Source organism: Oenanthe melanoleuca, chromosome 6 (genome assembly GCF_029582105.1).
Source record: "Oenanthe melanoleuca isolate GR-GAL-2019-014 chromosome 6, OMel1.0, whole genome shotgun sequence".
NCBI classification, from domain to species: Eukaryota; Metazoa; Chordata; class Aves; order Passeriformes; family Muscicapidae; genus Oenanthe; species Oenanthe melanoleuca.
In genome coordinates this window covers 23836775-23857884 of record NC_079340.1, presented here as the reverse complement: position 1 = coordinate 23857884, position 21110 = coordinate 23836775, and the positions used below count along the sequence as shown (strand labels likewise).

Below are 21110 nucleotides of genomic sequence, written 5' to 3'. Positions count from 1 at the left end.
TGTACCTGAAGACAACAACCCCTTCAGGCATGCTAAACTTCAAGGACTGGGAGTACATGTATTAGAATGCAAGACACAAAACGATGCTTGGTACTCATCTATGAAGGATAGTACTTGTGTAATTAAAACAATCTTGCATGATGAGGAGAGATGGGATCTGATGACCCACTAGAGTTCTTTTTCCAGCTCAAACTCAACTAAATATATCAATTCTTTTAAAAAACCTGTAAAATAGATTCAGCATTCATGTATATTTGCCACTTATAAACCCTAAGGGATTTTTCTTCTGCCTACAACTTCCTCAGCTTTGTAAATGACATCTGAATATTTCTGACCAAAACATCCTTAGATGAGCTAAAAATGGTGCAGATCCCCAGAAGTTATTTTCTCAAATAAACTTGCACCTTGCTTCTGTCCAAAACCATTTATCATGGGAAATATGTTTTGTTTATGAGGGCAGGGTAGTTTCACAAAGAGTCAGTCAAAATTATCTCTTCCATTATGAAAACTGTTCAAAAGTATTTTGTTTGATCACTAGGTAATCTGCTTTGCTTCCCATTTCTCACTACCAGAAATATTTGCACTATTTTTATTGGAAAATTATTTTCTCACCCTAAAGAGCAGCCAATTATCTTCACCTGGTGACATTAAAGTGCTCAGCATACTTCCTCTCCATTTTTTCAAAACCCTGTTTAAACAAACATACCAAAAAAAAAGGCTATTTTTCTGGGAAGACTTTATTCTCTTCCACTTGAATTGCAATATATGTGGGAGGAGGGAAAGAATCTAAATGTCAGTGTGTTTTTAAGAGCAGTTTATCATGCAGTAAATTTCTATAGCATAGAACATCTTCTAATTCTAGATGGACTGAGATTAGAAGGTCTAAAATAAACTAATGCGCCAAGAAGTGTATTGGAAATATGCAGAAATAGAAATCAACTCCTTTCTGAGGAGAGCTAGGGCAAGAACTGAACATTCCTCAGATATCTACTGAATTATTAAAGCTTACACAAAACTTTCAGGTAGATATGTAGACCCTCAAGAGACCTTCACACAGGTGACTCATACCTTTCATGTTTTTGAGATAAGATTCCTTACTACATCATCATGGGATTTCATACAAGCCCTGGTAAATTGCACCAGGATTTAACACAATTACCCTACAAATAGCTTAGTGTGAGTGGTTCTGCCCTACTCACCCTTCTAGCTACACAATCAATTTTTTAAAAATTAAATAATTAAATTAATTGGGAAAAATTATCAGTGTCAGAACAAAAGACACTAGAGATATTCTAAATTAATGGGAAAATCATCATGCCATGCACAGAATCACTGAAATACATTAATCCTTCAATTTAAAACCAATATCAAATAAAAAACATCTCCAAAGCTAAAATCCTCACTCAAAGTCCTAGTTAAGCAACAAACCTTTCAAACACAACGAAAAGAAAATTTAAAAATTTCACAAGAAGGAAAGAATCTAAGAGTAGTCCTAAAGGATAACTTGATGCATTAGGTACCTCCACTGAACTGGAGATTCCAGTTCAAATAAGTTTCAAGGCTTTGGACCGAAATTCTTTTGATAGCAATAATTCAGTAGACTGTTATGCATCAAAATATTGAGCTGGTAATGAGTTATTTTTTATCCATCACAAGTTAGAACTGGATTGCAGCCAGAGTTCATGGTCACACATTATTTTTTCATCTGAAAACAGAACAGAGCTTGTCTTTGGACTCTAAAAAAAGGCTATCCTTACAGTGTGCCTTTGACACATCAGCCTAATTCTGCACGACACTGGGGAAGTAAACTTTTTCTTTATGATTCATATCCAGCTGAAGCCAGAAAGTAAATGTTAGGCCTGAGTCCTTAAAGTATTTCCCATTTCTGTATTTCAATGCAAATCCCTTGAAATTCCAGTCACCAACTTAGAACTGCAGTCATAACCCCAAACCTCACGCTCCACCAGGAGTTTTTCTCTTTTTTGTTTCCTTAAGGTACATAGCAACACTTAAGTTTTTTATAAGGATAGGAGAGCATTTTCCTGCCTTCCTCCCCCCCCACCCCCTCTTCCATCAGGAACCACTTGATCAGTGGCTAGAAGTTTTGGCAGCTCAGCTTTCCCAGTCAGAATCATAGAATACCATGTTGGAAGTACACATCAAGATTCATCATTCCCATTTGCTTATATTGGTGACCAATATACAACTATGAGAGAAAACATTAAATTAAATTTGTTTTCCTTTTATGGAACCACTCATGCAAGGAACTTTGGATTAGATCTTAAATTGACACCTTTTAAATCTCTGAATCATAGAACAGAAAGTTGTAAGGTGACCTCAAGGATCATCTGGTCCAGCCTTCCTCAGCAAAAGCACCATTTACACAAGATGGCCCAGTACCTTGTCCAGATGGATCTTTAAAGGTCCAGTACATGAAAATGCAGCCCTTCCCTGGGGAGATTATTGCCATGCTTTCCAACTGTTCTTGTTGTTAACAACTTTCCTCTCATGTCCAATCAGAATTCCACAGGAATTCTGTACCTATTACCTCCATCTTTGCCATGTGATTCCTTGTAAAGAGAAAATCTCCATCTTCTTTTTAACCACCCTTTAAATACTGAAACATGGTTATAAGGTCTCCCCTCAGCCTTGTTTCCTCAAAGCCAAACAAATACAGTAGTTTCAGACTTTCCTCCTATGGCAAGCTTCCCAGTCCTTTGATCATCTTTGTGGCCCTCTTCTGGACCCACTCCAGCCTGTCCATCTTTTTTATACAGCAGGGACCAAAACTGAACACAGAATTCCATGTGTGGCCTGACAAGTGCTGAATAGAGTGGAATAACCTCTGCTAGTGATGCCCTTGTTGACATAACCCAGACCCTGTTGCCTTTTTTGCTGCAGCAGCAAAATGATCATTCATACTGAGCTTGTTTTCCACCAGGACGCCCAGGTCCCTTTCCAGAGAGCTGCTCCCCAGCCAGGTAGATCCCAGCCTGCTCTGCACAGGATTCAATCCTCCTGGACTGATTTTCCCAGCTGTAAGACCTCACACTTACTTGTACTTGCTGAACTTCACTCTTTTAAAGCATTGTTGATATTTCACTTCTCCTATCTAACAGTGGGCCAATATTTTCTGTTTCTGCTTATTGTTTACATACCTGGAGAGCTCTTTCTTGTGGTTTTTGACAACTCTGGCCAATTTCAGTTCAGTTAGTGGTGCAATTCCTTTGTGCTGATATGTTTATGCCAGCTACTGCCTATGCAATAAGATGCAATTTTAAAGGAAAGTCTTCTGCCATTCAAGAGCTGGTATAAGCTAAATCAGAAAAGACTTTTTTGCTGGTAGAAATGGGGCTTTCAAGCGTAGAAAAGGCCTAGAGCTCAATATACTCACCCCTTTAATTGAGGGCTGAGAGAACTGCTAGCTTGAGCTCCAAGATAGGGTATTAATCCAGTGCTTCCAGAGGAAGTCAAATCCTCCAGGAAACAGAGATAGAAAAGCACCAAGTCCTACTACACTATAAAAAGCTAAAAAGAAATTTTCCCTTTTCATTTCTGGATGGAAAATCCCTTCAAAAGGCTGACTTCATATATAAATGATAAAGGAGCAGTAAAGAAAGGATTGCATTTTGGCAGTGGATTTTGCAGTTCACCTATAAGTTTCAGTGCATACAAAGCACTCTCCCAAGCTACCTCTGCTGAAATCTCTCTAAAGACAAGATGACAGAGAAACAATAATGGGCAGGTCAAAAGAGACTTTTAGGAATTCTACAGTCATTAGTTTCCTGAAGTGAACTGCAGTTATTTTTTAAGAAAATAGACAATTCCACCAAAAAATCCCTAGCTCGGACTCTGTACCCTACCTGTGACATGCAAGTAGGTTATACTCTAAAATCCAAGTAGAATATACAAGGGGCACTAAGAAAAAATAATGCCAAATTTGAGAGGGTAAAATAAATCTCAGCCATTTTGAAGATGTAAGGATAACATCTAAGATAAAACTCATCTGGGCCTTAAGAATACCAAAATTAAGATAGGGGATAGGAGAGCTCTTATTTTTCCTAGCAGGCTATCTGATGTGGAATGCTCTTACTCAGCATTTGAGCACACATTTCTCTTATGTGGAAGCTCCTTGAGCACTGTGAGAGGAGTGAAGAACTTAGCAGAAGCACGCCTCATGAAACTCCCAGGCTAAAGAAAGAAATTATGTTCAGAAGGACTAGGCTCCCATAAACCGGGCTGGAAAAGACCCCACAAGATTTTAAAAAAAGAAATTAAAAAAAAAAAGAAAATATATGTATTTTATATAATAAATGCATAACAAATACAGGGAAGCAAATCCTCAAGCTCCTTCATCTCATGGGAGAAAACTTTTATTTCAATAGCTGCCAACCTGCATAAACCCACATGGTAACACACTGTTCTAAAGCAAATTTCTTTATAAAACTATAGTACCAGCTCTGAGAAATAAAGATGGTTATGTATATGTTCAGACACTATAGCAACAAGCACCTCAAACTGGATAGAACAGCTCTACTACCAAGTTAGCACAAATAAAATAAAACATCTGCCTATTTTGAGTGTTTTGCTACGGATTTGAGTCATGTCTCTAATATATTCATTCACACATCAGTACAAGAATGGAAATTATTTTATTCCCTTTTTACCTAATGTAAGGCATGCAAAAGCTAAGTAGCCTGCCCAAGGTCACAGAGAAGGTCTCTTGCTCTCCCCTCCCTGTATCTCACAACATCTGAAATGGAACTGGGCTGGAGGCAGCAGCACCCCTTCAATTCCTCCTACTCTCTGTCACTGGGACAGCCAGTCCTCTGGAGGGATTGAAACTTAGCTCAAAACTTGGCTCAATGCAAGGACATGTGGGTGCTCTGTGGCTGTAATCTCTGAGTCAGATACATGAGCTAATCATGCCTTTTGCCCTTGCACTCTTTGAACTATGAGCTCAAGACACAGCCAGAACAGCAGCATCACATCCTGACTGCCCAGTCCTGGGCTTTGACTGCTGACAGCTTGAAACAATAGTGATTAAAAATACACATGTACAGAAAAATAATGCTTTCACTACCACATGCAAGGTTTAAATGAGACATTTGCTTTTGCCTCCCTGAACAAATAATCTAGGTTGCACTTTCTCTTACATTTATGAACAATATTCTGAGATGACTGACAAAAGAGGTAACTGACATATAATGTGAATCTTCATGCTGTTATCCATTCCAAGACATGCAGCTGAATAAAATTCTGCTCAGTCAGACATAAAATCAAATTAGAGGAGTTCACTCTGAAGAGAAAGAACTAAATTTGAAACAAATAAAGCAGTGCATAATTCACTTTTAATGGGATTAATTCCTAAAACCACACTAATCATAATCCTAACAAGGTAATACTTTCCACTGCGAGTTTACCACATCATTGCTCAGTACACAGCAAAGCAGAGCTTCAGTCACTTGAGGGATTTGCCCCACATGCAAAGTGAGCAACAGTATTTTTGCAGAGGATTTGCAGAGTACTCCTGTTTATTAATAATTATTCCTTATGTCTTTACAACACATGTCATTCATTCCACACATGTTCACAAAGACCTTCATCCATCAGTGAGATCTCCTGGATATCACACAGCATATTTCTCCACAAAGCCCTGCAATATTACTCAACAGTTTAGAAAAGAACCAAAAAAAAATGCTCTATCTAGACTGCACAAATTCAGAAGGAAGGTAATGACTCAGACAGGAAAACTGGCTATCCCTGAAGTAACATTTCCTATATTTGGAAAAAGTGCCATTGGATTTTTATTGACCATACGTATTCAAGACCTTGGGTTTGGATCTGATTTTTAAGACAGCATTTTTCATCAGCAGAGTAGCTCACAACTCTGAGAATGCCTGAATTAAAAGAGAAAGTATGACCACCTGCTTTGCAGCTACTCTTCAAACAACATCTCAGAATGACCTCATTTATTTGGTATATGAGAGCTGATACCTTATAACCCAAGATGCTGCAGCAACAGGGCACACATAAATCAGAAACAATAAAAGAATTTAGTAATTTCTCTAACATAGGAAATCTTTTAACACCTTTATTAAAATGTTCAACCCTGAAAAGCTGTTCTAGAAAACCCAAAATTCAGCATACTGCATATTCATTATCTCTCAGCACATGTCTGAGCCAAAAAATGTGCCCTGTTGACTGGTTAAGAGAGATTTTTGCATGAGATTTTAGAGTCAAGCTGCGTTTTTCCCATTTTGTCAGCAATCTAAATTTTCTGTCTGAAACATAGTAAATCATTCTTTTAATAACACAGCATGGATTGTAGCTTGTTTCTACATCTGCCTCAGTTTTAAAGAAATGACAGGTTAAAAACAATGTAAAAGCTAATAAAAGGGATATGATCAAATGCACATCAGGAAAGCAGGTAAAGTAAGCAGATGCTTTTCTACACAAATCTATATACTGTGATCCTTACCCAGCAAAAATTTCCATTTATATACCCAGCTGAAACCTTGTTCCCTGCACTTTTTTTAAAACACCATTTACCAAAAAGTAAAAAAAAAAAAAGAAGACAGAGCTATAGTGCATACAATACAAATGGAATTATTTTCCCTTATAAAAACATTACAGCTCTGCATGAGTATGCAGCAGGGTGAATACCCTGCAAATCAAACTGGAGGTTGCTGACATTGGGCTCAACCATTTCCTCACATGGGTTATTTCTAAACTCCAAAGTGTTTTCAGTACTCTGTATTCAACACACAAAGTTTTTTATTATTACTCTACACTTTGATGTGAAGGAATTTATGCTACATAATATGCACATTAGACACAGATACAAGCTTCACCTTAAACAAATATCTTATTTTCTAGCCACACACACATGCAAAAAAAAAGCCACACACACATGAAAAAAGATTATGTATGGCAAACAAGAGATTAAGATAATTTTAAAGCTGTGCTCTTGTTACAGGGCAAGATGTGAATGAAGATGACTGGGGGTAAGGAAGTGTGACTTATGCAAGCAAACATAACACAGGGATAGCAGTCATTCTCTGACCTAATAAGTTTGTATCCCTCAGACTGCAGGCTCCCATTCTGAATATAAGGAACATTCTGCCAAGCAGGCACAGGCCAGTCATCAGTAATTCCCCCACTCCTGCAAATGAGCAGTGATTGAACTGAGCTGAGCTGACTTCCAGAAGAGACCCATAATGAAAAGATGCTGAATGCCTTTAAGCATGTCCAGGATTTAAAAAAAGAAAAAAAACAAAAGAGAGAAGAACTCTCTCAACATACAAATTACATTGAGGGAACAAAATTAAAATTTCCTGAACTGTGAGCTAAATTACTGCTATTTCTTATAATTCTGAAGTTGATTCAGGATAAAATCCTACACTACCTTTCAAATACTTCGTTTCAAATACACTTCAAATCTTTCAAACTGCCCAGAAGGTGGTCTAGTGAAGCCACCCTCCTGGTGTGTGAAACTCAGCTCTCTCCAGAAAGCTGATGTTACTGTTCTGCTTATTTCCTTCTGCTGAAAATGTTCTTTAGGCTGGCTCCTTCACCACAGCAGTTTGGAATCTGGTAACATCAGTTTAGTAAGTTATTAGGTGCTTGTTTGGGTGAGTATCAGGGTATGATTTAACAAAAGATATACTATCCTCATACCAAGGACAACCAGTCCCAAGAATTATAGCATGCCTTGTACCTGGTTATCCAGACACTCAGCAGTAGCAGCTCTGCTAGTACACTTAATTTGTGATCATTGTGCCAGTGAACTATCCAGCAGCACACAGAGCCCTTCAAGGGAATGAGCTCATATCCACACCCTAATACAAATGAGTCCTATTCCAGTCATTGTGGAGGACTCAAAACATTGTGGAAAACCAGAAAAGAGCTCAGAAACACTGATGTTAAATCCCTGAACACAATGTGGAGCATAGTATTTTTGGCCTTCACTATTATTTCTCTGAGGGAAACCTTCATTTCAGTATTGCTACACAGGAAATTGGTGCCTGAATTCAAAAGGAACAAAGGAACTCATTAGTAATTCTAACTATAACAATTAGATTTTATAAAGCCAAACCCTGTCTTAAATCTAGAAAAATAATAAAAACATCATAGAGTTGCCATAGAAGGACTATTGCAGGGATAGAAAGGTTATATCAATGGCTAGTATACAGTAATGCAAGCTCAAATATCCTCCATTTCAAAGATTTTCTTGGGCAGGCAAGTTAATACCTCTATATCTTAGTTCTTCAGTTGAAAATAAAGATAATAGCAGAATGGTAGCATACTAAGGAAAAGGCCAGATATGTGATAGAAACTGTGTAAAAAAAAAATCTAACAGAATTTGTTTTGTGCATGGGTAAAGCACAGCAAATTTGAAGCTATTTTTGCTACATTTTAAGATAACTATTTCACTGACAGCTTTTCAGTGCTATGCAACAAAGATCACATTTTTCCAAGAAGAGGAATAATACACCATACATTACATTCAAATGAAATTTCAGATCAGTGTTTTCCTATGAAACAATAAATAGAAACAAACCCTGTTTTGATAAGATCTGCTGAGCTTCTTCTCAAGACAGAGGGAGATTCAGGTCACATTTTACTCTCCAGTGAGTGATACCCAACACAGGCATCAAGACTATTAGGGTTTTTAAGATGTTAAAATCACACGTAGAGCTGGTAATCTGTACTATCCCTACAGACACCAGAGAGACCAGATTAAATCCTCTGGTTAAAGACAGACTCTTTGGAGTCCTTCTCTGTTATATTTGATAGCAACATTTGCACTATAGGAATACAGTCTTTCTTCATCCTACAACGTAAATCTTACTGTTATCACTGAGGTTAAGGGACATCAGATACAGTTAAAAAAAAAAAAAAAAAGATAAGCTATCACAAAAATTATTTTTTGGCAAAGTTCAGCACAAAAACCTTGAAATCAAACATGCCCCAGACAGCAGCATATCTAAATCACACAAACTCTTTAGGATTCCTCCTGCCAAAAGCCAAGGTAAGCACAAATAGAATCAATGAGGAATTTTCTTTCATGTTCTGGTCATAACATACTTATTTAAAATGATAAAGAAAAACCTTTCAAAAAATCTAAGACTCACTTGAAGACTAATCTGACATGAATAAACTAAAGTCAACCTTTAGTTGTATTTTCCAGAGCTGACCAGGTATCAGCAACCAGAATATAAAAATCAACTAATCTGATGCTGTTTGTTCTCTTTCAGTGAGTCAGTGCTGCCATCTAAAGCTATCTAAAGGGCATGCAAAAGAAATCCAAAGTCATGCATCTAAATAACATTTAGGAAGCACATGCCAGTAGACAGAGAACGCAGAGTAAGTTAAATATATTAATGAGATGTAAAAAAATAATGATGCTGCAGTACCTGAAGAAGAAATTCTTTCTCTATCACTTCATTTGTCTTGTTGATAAGTCGCTTCTGCAGTCTCTGTATTTTCAGAATCAGCTCATAGGTAGTGGGGTCACTGGCCTAGGAAAGAGCAAAGGAGTCTCAAAAATTAGACATGATAACAAGCTATTGTTTCTTTTTTCCAAATGAAAACCATAATTTCTCAGTGTTCAAAAGTAACAAGTACAAAAGGGGGGCTAGGGGAGGATGCATTCAGCTGGGTTTTTTTTTTTCTGTTGCATGTATACCAGCAATCCTGGAACTTAATATATCAATTTTAGCATCAACTAACAGGAACTGTTCTCTAAAAAATTAAGAGTAGTGCAAGTATTTCCTGCTGTTCAAGAACCTCAAATAGTGCCAACTTTGTTTCTAAGGTGAAGATTTTTGTACTGAACAAAAGAAAGACTAATTACAATTTAGTCCTGAAACAGAAGGAGAACTTAAGAGAAAAAAAATTGGGGGGTACACTGATGAACTATTATGGGGTTCTAAAGGGTTCTAATGTGAAATCCCATTCTTCAATGGAATTAAATGCTTAAAATGGTGACAGAGTGTTTGCACTGTACTGTTGCCCTCTACCTACACAGCCTGTAAGACCAGGAGCTAGTAGATGCCTGTGTCTCCATCCTTTCCTTTTCATTCTTTTGGCACAGATTGAATCTGGAGAAAGCTCTAAGGAGCAAAGAAATATTTCTGTGAGGAGGAGCCAGCAAAGCTTGCTTTACCAGTTCTTTCAATGACTGAAACTTTTCCTCATTCAGGGACTCATAACACGTCTCTCCCATCTGGTTTTTCCTCTCTCATGTGATGCCTCATAAGGATTAAACTCACACTGCAGTAAAGGCTCCAATAAAGTCCTGCTCTCTTATATTTGCTTGAGCTTATAAGGAACTCAGTATCTCATTGCTCTGAATCTTTTGTCTGATTTTATCTAAATTGACTAATCAATTCAAGCATAACTAGGACACTAACAGAGATACACATGCAGAGCTCACAACACAACATCATTTCCTGAGAAACCAGGCTAAAAAGTAGACCAGTCCCCATGATCCACTCAGTCCTTGGTTTTTTTTATGGGCTCCTTGCTGCCCAAGCATGGTGCCAATTTGTGACAACTGTAGTGATATGAGAGTGGTTGTTCATTAGGAATTGAACCAAAACCCCATCAGGATTATTTCATATGTATCTTGCTATCTGCTGGCCTTTCTGTGTTCCAAATACAAACCAGTTACCTAGAATAGAAAGGCATGATTTCCCATTATCAGTATCTTCATACATTCATCTCCCCATCACTGGATGTTTTGACTGGCCTGATTTTTCTTTGTTACAAGGTGCTGCCAGAGTTTGTACCTAGTTCAGCAACCTGCATTACATCTCCCTTCCATGAGAAAAGCTAATCACACCATCCAACTTTAAGCTCAGCATGGAAAGATCAGAAATTCACTATCATGCTAGCAAGCACAGTTGATATATTCAGCTCTGCTTCTGCAGGGACAGAACACATAATCACTCAGTATTAGGCAACCCAGGCTGGCATAAGATCAGAGATCCATGCAACAGAGGAATCTCAGATGGCACTGACTTACATCAAAAATATCCAGTGATGCCAACTGATGTTCATATATTTGGTCTATGCTTGATGGATTTTTTATTTTTCCCCTTCACTTGGCAGGTTCAAATCATGTGAAAACTTAGATTTGCTTTTTATGTAAAGCAGTTGAACTCACATTACCTGGAATGACTATCTTTGGGAGTCCACCACTGTCTATGTAGAGGCCTCATTCTATTTTTTCTCAGATATAATTTACCTTCTAACTTCATATCTGTCCATTCTCCAGTCTACCTGTTCTATGAGCCTTTCAATTCCTGGCTTTCTCTCCATATACATTCCCATATACATCTCCCTGCTTGGTGATGGTAGGATTGTATCTTTCCCCTACCATCTTACTTCTCACCCTCCATGTTAAGGAATTATGCCTTTCTAAATCAACCTAATGCATTTTTATTGCCTTTAGCACTTCAGTGTCTCTTTACAAATCCCCCTGCAATTTTTCATTGAGGAAGTGACACAAAAATAACACTGATTGCATTGTGCAAGATAAGCATTCAGCAGGCAAGGATTCCATTGGTACTATGGAAATTTCAGTCTGCCCAGTCCCTCCACATCATTTTCATAACAGTAAATGAAATAGGCTTTTGCTGGACCACTGATTTGATAATAGGGGCTTTGGAAACATAAAATCCTCATGCATCACCTCTAATTTTCTCCATCTGTGAACTTGCAAAGGCTTCTGCAGTTCTTCTTCCAAAATTTTGCACCGTGTCTGTTCCCTTAACAATTCCTTCTGCATGTGATTAAACTCCCATCTGAAGACCAGCATAAAATAAAAAGAAAAAACACACCAAAAATACTTCAATGTGACCAAGGGACTAATGTGGACATTAACAAATCATTCTCCCATGCACTATGGTGCACAGGAAACACTACATGGAAAGTACAAAGAGTCACTTTGCCACTACAGCAATACTGTGGTGGCAAAACATATCAACACTGATACCACTAAACAGGTGGAACCATAAAATAACACACTTGGACCTCTTTACTTGCTTCATTAAGAATGGCTCAGAAAAGAGACTCCTGGGGAACCTACTCCACTGACTACTGGATCTCACTCTTCACATCTTCCCATGTACATTAAGGCCAGAAGGACAGTTAGTTCATCAATCTAAAAATTAGTTATGGGTCATATCCAGTTACCCCTGTGTTGAATCTGACATTTTGTGTTTGAAAGGCTTAAATCTACATGGCTCACATAATCCATTTGATAAAACACACTCTAGGACCTAAGTATGACGGACACCATTCCTAAGAGAACTGAACTTTGATTTCTTTTATTACATCTCCTCAAGGAATTTCAGAGGTGACTTGCTGCTAAATTTCAAATTGATTGAGCACTACCAAGATTATTTGACAACTAGGCTTTTATGGTGGGGATAGGGGGTTGAAGGGCAAGAAAAAAGGCACATTTTGTAATGATCTGACCCTTATCACTTTAGAGATGGGATCCTCTAAATTCTCCAAGGTCAAAAGGACATGGAAGATTGAGGTATGCTTCCTCCATCACTGAATTTTTCCTTCTAAGCTCAGAATTGCATTTAGCTCACTAGAGAGAAAAAGGCCTTTTTTTAACTGTGAGGTTGGACAGGGTTATGGAAGAGGGAAAAAAAACCCCTCACATTTCCAATTGGCAAATCGGGAAAGCTCATTAGCAGCACAAGTGATAAATGGAGTCTTTTCGACAGGCAGTTTTCATGATGGTTTTGGACTTCATTAAAGTATGAGATTGCTGCTGCAGTTAGCAAGAATTGATCCACCCATCATGGCATGCAGCACACTACACTTCAATACCATCACTGAGTTTCAATACAGTAACAGACTTTCAGCTGAATGCATTTGGGCAGCAAGTTCAAATCCTATCCCTATCTGCAGTCAGTCGATGAAAACTGCAATTGCTAATGTTGTGTGCCCAGTTCTCCTTTCTGTTTCACCAAATCAAACTGGCATAAGTCCACTGGAGTCAATGGGACTGACCATGGACTGAAGTTAATTTGTTCTGCTGAAAGCCATGCAAATATACTGATAATCTAAAGATCTCACTCAAAACTGTGGTAACTACACTGAATTCATACAGTGGTTATCTGCTAAAAACATAACTGCTCCTCTTTACAAACCAAGACTGATTCTTAGAAAATGACCACAGCTTCCCATCAGGAAAGAATACACCTCAAATACAGGAGGGGTAAACAAGAAAGGAAGCATTAAGCTGAAGAAGGAGGAGATAAATCAGGTTTGGGCTTCTAAATTGCTGTTTTAAAGAAACAAAACCTTCAATGAAAATTTAACTAAACCTTTCTCAGAGATCGTAAGATCTGCATATAAATCTGAAAGGTGAGAGCTCTGAAAACAGGTTTTTGTTGTAAATATGTCAAGTGTCTCCCATACTCTGTAGATTGCTTAACCAAAAGGAGTTCCACTAATCTAGGCTTTGTACCACTGTACCACTAAGTAGCTCACTAGACTATGAACACCTTTTCTGCTTCTGTCAGGTTTATTCTGTAAGCAGTAACTTACAATACAAGGGGAAATATGGAAACTATTGCAACTTTGGCCAAGATCTCTTCTTTCCTCATTACTGTATTTCAATTTTCCCAATTGCTGGTGAGTTGTTTAATGAATTTAATCCAGTCTGTGTTTGAGGTCAAACCAAACTCCTCCTCCAAGGTAAATGCTTGTTGGTACAAGTCTTTACTAAGTATAAACCATATTTTTTGTCTCAAACAAAAAAAAAACAAAATCATGGCTGCAGTCACTATAGAAATGTGTTCCACTGGGTTTCCTACCTGAGCTCCTCCACATTAGCCACACTCTTGCCAAGTATTCCCTTCTCACAGCGAAGTTTTTTGATCTCCAGCTTGAGAATGCGCATGTCCTCCATCCTCTGCCGGTACTCGTTCTCGCCCCTGTTCAAGATGGCCTGCTGGATTTTGATCTTCTCATAGAGCAGTGCCACCTCGTCATTGCGATGAATGAGCTGGGTCCCCAGGGCATGTCGCTCACAGAGCACCTGTGGGCACAGGGCAAAGCCACAAACTCAGCTACACTTCCTTCACACTACCCTGGAGTACCATGACCATGCTTGTATCACTCAAAATCATGTACATTAGGAGGTTTCACTGTTATTAATTAAACAAATATGGCAAGAACTTAATAATTTCCCCTAAAAGGGTTTGATCACCTGAATAGTACAAACTGCAGATTTCAGTTACTTCAGTGTCTTAACTTTTTGGTTTTAATGGCATTATAAAGCTTTAGTACTCCCACATTCACAGTAGCTGAGAATCTTCATCTAAAAATACACTGAGAAAATGAGGGAACAGAATGCAGGGTATTTGAACTAACTCAGGTTAGGATTCCTACATTGTCAAATTCCTTCTTCTGCTTCAGTCTCTCTGCATCAGCTTCAGCAATGATTTTTAAGAGTTCTTTTCCTTTTGCCTCCTGATTTGCAATATAGGCTTTGGTTTCCTGAGCCTGTATAGTCATCTTAAGCAGTTCAGCCTGATGGAGATAAAGAATATAGGTGAACAACTGTTAATTAGTAACAGAAACGTACAATTAAGAGTTAGTTAAAAGTATTTCATACATGCTTTCACCTTCCTGAGAGGTACACATTTTGTTAGTTACTGAGAACTAATCACCAAGAAAAGCAGGCATGAAGACCCATTAAAAAATACTGTAAATACTACTTTAATGCAATTGTTTTATACGAAATAGAAATTTGAAAGTATTTTTACTTATGACAACGGTTCAAGTTGTAATTCAGGCATGCCTCGTTTAATTTTTTTTTAATTATACAGCACATATTTAGAAAGCTTCTCAATGGAGTTGTTATTCAGAGTCAGTCTGGGATGTAAGAAAGAACAGTTCACCTTGCTGAAAAGGGCAACAATCTCTGCTGTATAATGCAAAGCAGCATCAGCTCAAGAAAGGTTTCAGACTGGAATAAAATTGGTAGCAACCAGAAAGGGAACAGCAAGATTTAAGAGCCACAGCACTTTGTTTAGTGGATATGTGAATGAGGAAGACCGTGAAAAGAGGGACTGTCCCTAAGTAAGGAGGAGCGATGCACTGCTACAGCAACTGCACAGCACCAGCCCAAACTAACACTGGAATGTGCCCAGTCATTCTATCTCACTGTCAGTCACAAAATCTATAATTCAAGGCATGGATGTAGATCAAAAATAATAGGGTCTTCCTGGATTATTAGAAGTTTTTTCACTGCTAGGCTATTAGAGGCAAGGTGGAACTAGCTGACCACAGTTGATTTTCATAGATATGAAAACATTCAAGCCTTAGCTCAAAGACTTTGCCACAACTCTGACCCTTATAAAAAATGATGTTCATGCTGCCTTTTGGGAACAAGCATCATCCAGTGCTGAAAGAATGAGGCTGTGATGAAGGCTGCACCTGAAAAAACATTGATTTAAGACAGAAACAGTTTTCCATCATCATAATAAAATAGCTTGTTCCATTCTTATTTTCTTTAATAAAATTTTCATTTTCCTATATGTGCAAGACACAGCTCTCTTAGTCAGTGTCAGATATTCATCAGAATTCATCAGCTGAATAAAAATGCAAGTCACCTCATTCTGAAATGCAATCAACTTTCTACAAAAGCTGCCCACGACTGTAAAACTGCTCATGTGTTCAGCATTGCTGGAAAATATTTTTTTAATAGATCACAATTCTATGGTCTCCCTATGTCAGAAAAATATGAATTGTAAACAAGAAGTGGCATTAGATGTGGTCAGCAAACACTCATATATACAAATCTCACTGGAACTCATTCAGTTAAAATAAATCTGAACTGCCTTGTATAGTGAGGAACAGAAATACTTAAGGCCATACAAGGATTTTCAGTTAGATAAACATGCTCAGAACCACAGTACGAGGGTCTGGATACATCAGGTAAGAGAAAAGGAAATTAATAAAAAACAGCCACTGTGCAAGCAGAAAAATGGTCATGTCTGAAATTGCTGTAAATCAGCACAGCTCACTTGAAGTTGGTTCAGAGAATTTGTAAGAACTGAAGAACAATCAGCAAAAAAAATAACATGTATGGGACCTATACCAATATCTCAAACCAAACTAAAGCTAAATTCTTGTTTGGATTCTGAAATATTAGTGCAAGTGATACTTTTATTGGTATACTATACTAGAGGTAGGAGGAAAACAGGAGTTTTATGGAAGTTGTAACTGGGACTGAACACAGAACGCTGAAATAACAAGTCAGATTTTATATTTGGATTTCCAGAAAATGCTAACAAAAAATATGCACAAACTTCTACAAAATTATACAAAGCAGCTTGATTTGCCAGCAGCTCCAATCTCGAGGACCATAGATAGATTTTTTTCCAATATTCAGATCCTCTATCAAACAACTTTAACCTGCAGCCCTGCGTGAAGGCCAACTGATGTCAAAAGATGGCATTGTACTGGATTTACCATGATTACATATTTTAAGGCCTTTATGCCATCTGAGGTTGATGCCTGAGCACATCTGTATAACCTCATTCCTATGAATCCCAGTCCTCTGTGATGTAGCACATTCTTTAAACTTACTTCCCAGGAATAGTTTTCTTACATCCTTCACATCAGAGCAAACAGGATAAATTGATGCTGGCTTGCAACACAAATAATTGGGTTCTTTTGTGCCTGTGACAATCAGCTCCCTCTGACCTCTCTTCTGGTTTAGTACTCAGCAGTGACACTCAGGTAGAAGACTACAATGCCCTGAAGCAAGTCAGAAATGTCCTGTCAGTGTATGGACAAACTTGCTGGTGAATAATTGAGTGGTAAACCATGCAGCAATCATATATTTGTCAAATAAATGGCAGACAGTTCTGAGGTGATGAGACAGAATTGGGCACTAGTTAAGGCAGAAAGCTGCACACAGGGAAGGAGATGCTGTTTGATTTCTCCATCACTGAAAGAACATCTCTGAGACAGATCAGGTACAAGAATACAAATTCATCACCCTTTTACAAAGCCCTATTGACATCTTCTCATAACTGTAATGTGCTGAGAGAGGCTGAAAATTCTAGGAGTCAGTGAAGCAAAGCAATAAACTCACAAAAGAAAACACTGTGAAAAGTGACAGGGAACTTTTGGGTTTTGGGGGTATTGTTTGCATTTTTTTTTCCTAGTGCTTAGTGAAGATTAAAAATAAACTCCCATGAGCACAACTCCATAAATCTTTTCAGAGTACAGCAAATTGGGTTGAAATACCACCACAAATCTAATAGCTTATCTAAGGATGGGCTGCAGCCAGCACTGAGAAGAACCCCAGCTTCAAGCTCAGTTTCCCTTTGATTTAAGACAGATTCTTGCTTCTTTATACCACAATATTAAAATAACTTTCTGTCCACAGGGACCTACTATAAGGCACTGCCTAACTCCCAAAAGGCTAATGCTTGATAGTTACATAGAAATATAACATTGTGCAATATAATGGGGTTTGTACTTAAAAATAGTAGAAAGAAAGAAAGTTCTTTAAAAGTTCAGTTATAAGGGCCTACATTAAAAAGTTTGCTAGAATCAGTTTATCCACAAAATCAACATTTCTGCAAGCAAAATGGTACTTTTCAGTAAAAAATGTTCAGTTGCCAAGAGATTTAAAGCTTCCAACAGACAATTCAGGACTCTTTTATTATAATTAAAGGCAGAGATTAAATCTGTCAGATACACAGATTTCTGCACCAAGTATCTCTAAAGGGTACAGAGATCTTGTGCTTCAATTACAGAATAGTTAATTAAAATACAGCAAAACAACTACCACAGGTCAGAACACAATGCAGACTCTGAAATAATGGAATCCACCATTTGCAAGAAAGTATCTGTGTCAAAGGTCTTACTTTCAATGACTCTTTCTCATCCTCTGACTGCTGGCATTCCACATGTACTTTCTCAAGGGCTAAATCCTTTTCTTTGAGCTCCTCTTTCAACTGATCCAGCTGACGTGTGGCACTTTTCAGTTTCATATTCATTTCTGCTACCTCATCCTAATGGAATAGGAGGTGTGATCACAGAGAGGGTTAAATCAAGAGCTTGTTTGTGCTGGGGAGTTCAGGCTATTTAGATGTTGGAAAATGTAGCCATGGTACATGAAAGTAGATCTGTTGTGCCTACTGTAAGACATCATTTTTTAATCCAACAGAATAAAACAATTTTATTAAATAACATTTTTTTGTTTATGCCAGCATGACATTGCAATAAAAAAAATCTTTAAAAGATACCCTGACAAAAATAATGACCATCAATCATGAGTTTAATAAGACACTTAATTTAAAGTGCTGGACACACTATAAGAACTAGCAGTCAATCCAAATCATTAAGATTCTGATCACATCCATCTGTTTTTATGCTTCTAATAACATGCTTTTCCAGTAAGGTCATACATAGCTGGGCACAAATCTTTGGAGAGAAGCTGGTTTTGTGCAAGCAAACATAGCCTTTAGTAAGATACCAATATATGCTAGCTTGCACAGAGGTGCAAAGTGCAAAAGAGGGCTCAGTGTTTGAGAAGGCTCTGTGAAAATATTTAACATATACTTTAAGTTCAAACATAGAGCAAAAAGGCTGGTAGCAATGAAGGGAGGTCAGGTCAATAGGAATACTTCTACTCACAGCACAAAGATGCCAGTCTGTACAAAATTAGCGTTTCAGCTCAGCACAATGGCTCACACAATTTCACAAACTGGCCTCCTAATCAACTTGTTTAAACAAATGAACTTCTGACACCAAAAGAAACCCCCAGAATGAAAGTACTGGGTATTTATATAATTTATATATATTTATATATATATATCATTCATTACATCTATTTATATCATAATAACAGCCTGCCAGGATGCCTTTTTCATTTTAATGATTTTAATATTATGGTACTCTGGAGACAACTGGCAAGGTGGGCATGTGATAATTTCACATTAAGCAATCCAAAAATACTTGCATCCAGATTTATCTAAACAAGCTTGTGCAAATTTTACTTCAAAAAATGAGAAAGAATTTGCCAAAATGTTTAAAACAACCCTCTTTTATTTTTTTCTTTCCTGACTGGCTGACCTGAACATTGAGTACCTATTTTTCTCATTGCTAAACATAACACTACCTTGGCCAAAAGATCTTTTGGGGTCAGCTACTTTCTCATACAAGACTTGCTAAAAGAATTTTGTAGCATGACAAGTAAGCTATTAAAGTCTAAACATTGGCCTCTAACAACTGGAACTGTGAACAGCATAGTGTTACCACCATACAACATTCAAAACCCAAAGACCAAAAGGCTGCTCCATTTTCTAACTCAGCACATAGATGTTTATTCTATATAAATAACTAAATTTATTTTGTGTGTTTTAAAATAAAAATAACTAGGAAAAAAATCAGCATTGTGATTTTTCAACCTTATTTCTCCTGAGAGATTGTCTGGGAGCAGCCAGAATCCTAACACTGCATCTACTGATGAGAGGCTGACTAAGGTCAAGAAATGTATTCCACATAAATGGCAAAATGGTGCATTCCTCATAAAATTCAACACACAGCTGCTTAGGAATGTTGACAGTTCATTCCTATGTGCTTCTCAAAAAAAAAACACCTACTTACTCAAACCTAAATATAAATTTGTAATTTACTATATATGTTTACGTCATAAATACTTATTTGAAAATAACTCAAGGCTTAAAATGACAGCTATCCAGGATTCCAATGTCTGCCAATTACAGTAGGATTTGTATAGCATTTCACAATACTATGCAATACTCTTTGCATCAGAATAACAGAATATATTCTTAAGTGGTCTGCTCTCTTCTTCTTGTATTGTTAGTGAGATCCCCAAGGAGGAGATATGAATGGAAAGAATCATCTCCTGAGGAAAATGACACTCTCTGAAAGAAACAAGCATGGTGGAAGCATTTGGTTCTTGTCAGAAAATTTCACTTTAGCTGGGAAAGTGTTCCCTCTGCTTCCTAAATCATTATTCACAGTAATGTGAATACTCATTCAGGGCTAAGGAGGCAATCTTATCCCCCTTATACCCTATTTCACATACATGCATACAGCTCCTAAAGGGATAAAACAGACTGGAGGCAGGATGGCTTTATAATTCTGTGGCTCCAGTGTACCATGATTTTATGCATGGCTTGAAACAGGGATATTTCCACATGATGATTGTGGACTCCTATTTCCAGTCTAAATACAAATGGTGTAGAGAAAACTTCAGGGACCTAAAACATTCATTTCCCCAGAACCTGCAGGAATGAAGAAACCACTTCTGCCATTGATCCACTGAGTTTCCCTTTAACAAATTAAAATTAAATCACAAAAAAAAACCCAAGAGCAGAGAGAGAAACAAAAGAAAAAAATGTATCCTTCTACCTTAGCTTCAATCAGATTTTTACTGTACACAGTCCTCTCTGTTCTCAGAGTTTCACAAAGCTTTTGTTGCTGTTTTAATTTAGCCACTTGCATTTCTATTTCCTTCTCATAGTCACAGATCTGCAACTGATGCATTTCAAGATCTTTCATGTGATGGAGGACCTGGAGCAAAAGGAAAGGAAAGAAATGAATATGATTAAATCATCATCACAAGATTAGAAGGATGGGACAAAGTTTGTGATTTTCTTCTAAAATGACAAGTTCAAATCACTGTGATAAGCAGTTTTAATTACAGCTGAAAATTACTCCAGTCCAAATACAAGTTTCACCTTTTCTGACTTGCTTATCTGGGACAAAATTCTATTTTAATCTGATACCTAGGTTTTACTCAAGACCAAAACTTATAGAGGTGCACATATTTAATTTAACAACAAGCTACTGAAAGAAAATATCACCAGAGAGTGATATATAATCAACATAAACAGTTTCCATCAAGAATAGATTTCACTTATTTATGAAGCAAACCTAGATTTTGGATGCTTTTTTGGATGCCAGCTCTATTATAAGATGAATTAAAATAGTAACAACCCAATTTTTAATGAACACATGACCACAAACAGTTGAGGATCCCAAACTGTTCATATATTATTAATATGAAAGCCAGTTAATGTAAC

The 21110-nt window shown here is 37.4% G+C and overlaps 1 protein-coding gene across 2 annotated transcripts in view; it reads right to left on the bottom strand.

The window, feature by feature from the left end:
• The window catches only part of CFAP58 (cilia and flagella associated protein 58), a 115237-nt gene that overhangs the window by 73735 nt on the left and 20392 nt on the right, over positions 1-21110 (bottom strand). For both annotated transcript variants that reach the window (XM_056494915.1, XM_056494916.1), the window contains exons 10-15: positions 20437-20598; positions 17922-18068; positions 14425-14565; positions 13848-14071; positions 11702-11813; positions 9420-9524 (exon numbers count right to left, since the gene is read on the bottom strand). In XM_056494915.1, the coding sequence (XP_056350890.1) occupies positions 9420-9524; positions 11702-11813; positions 13848-14071; positions 14425-14565; positions 17922-18068; positions 20437-20598 (891 nt within the window). The remainder of the gene's footprint in view (positions 1-9419; positions 9525-11701; positions 11814-13847; positions 14072-14424; positions 14566-17921; positions 18069-20436; positions 20599-21110) is intronic.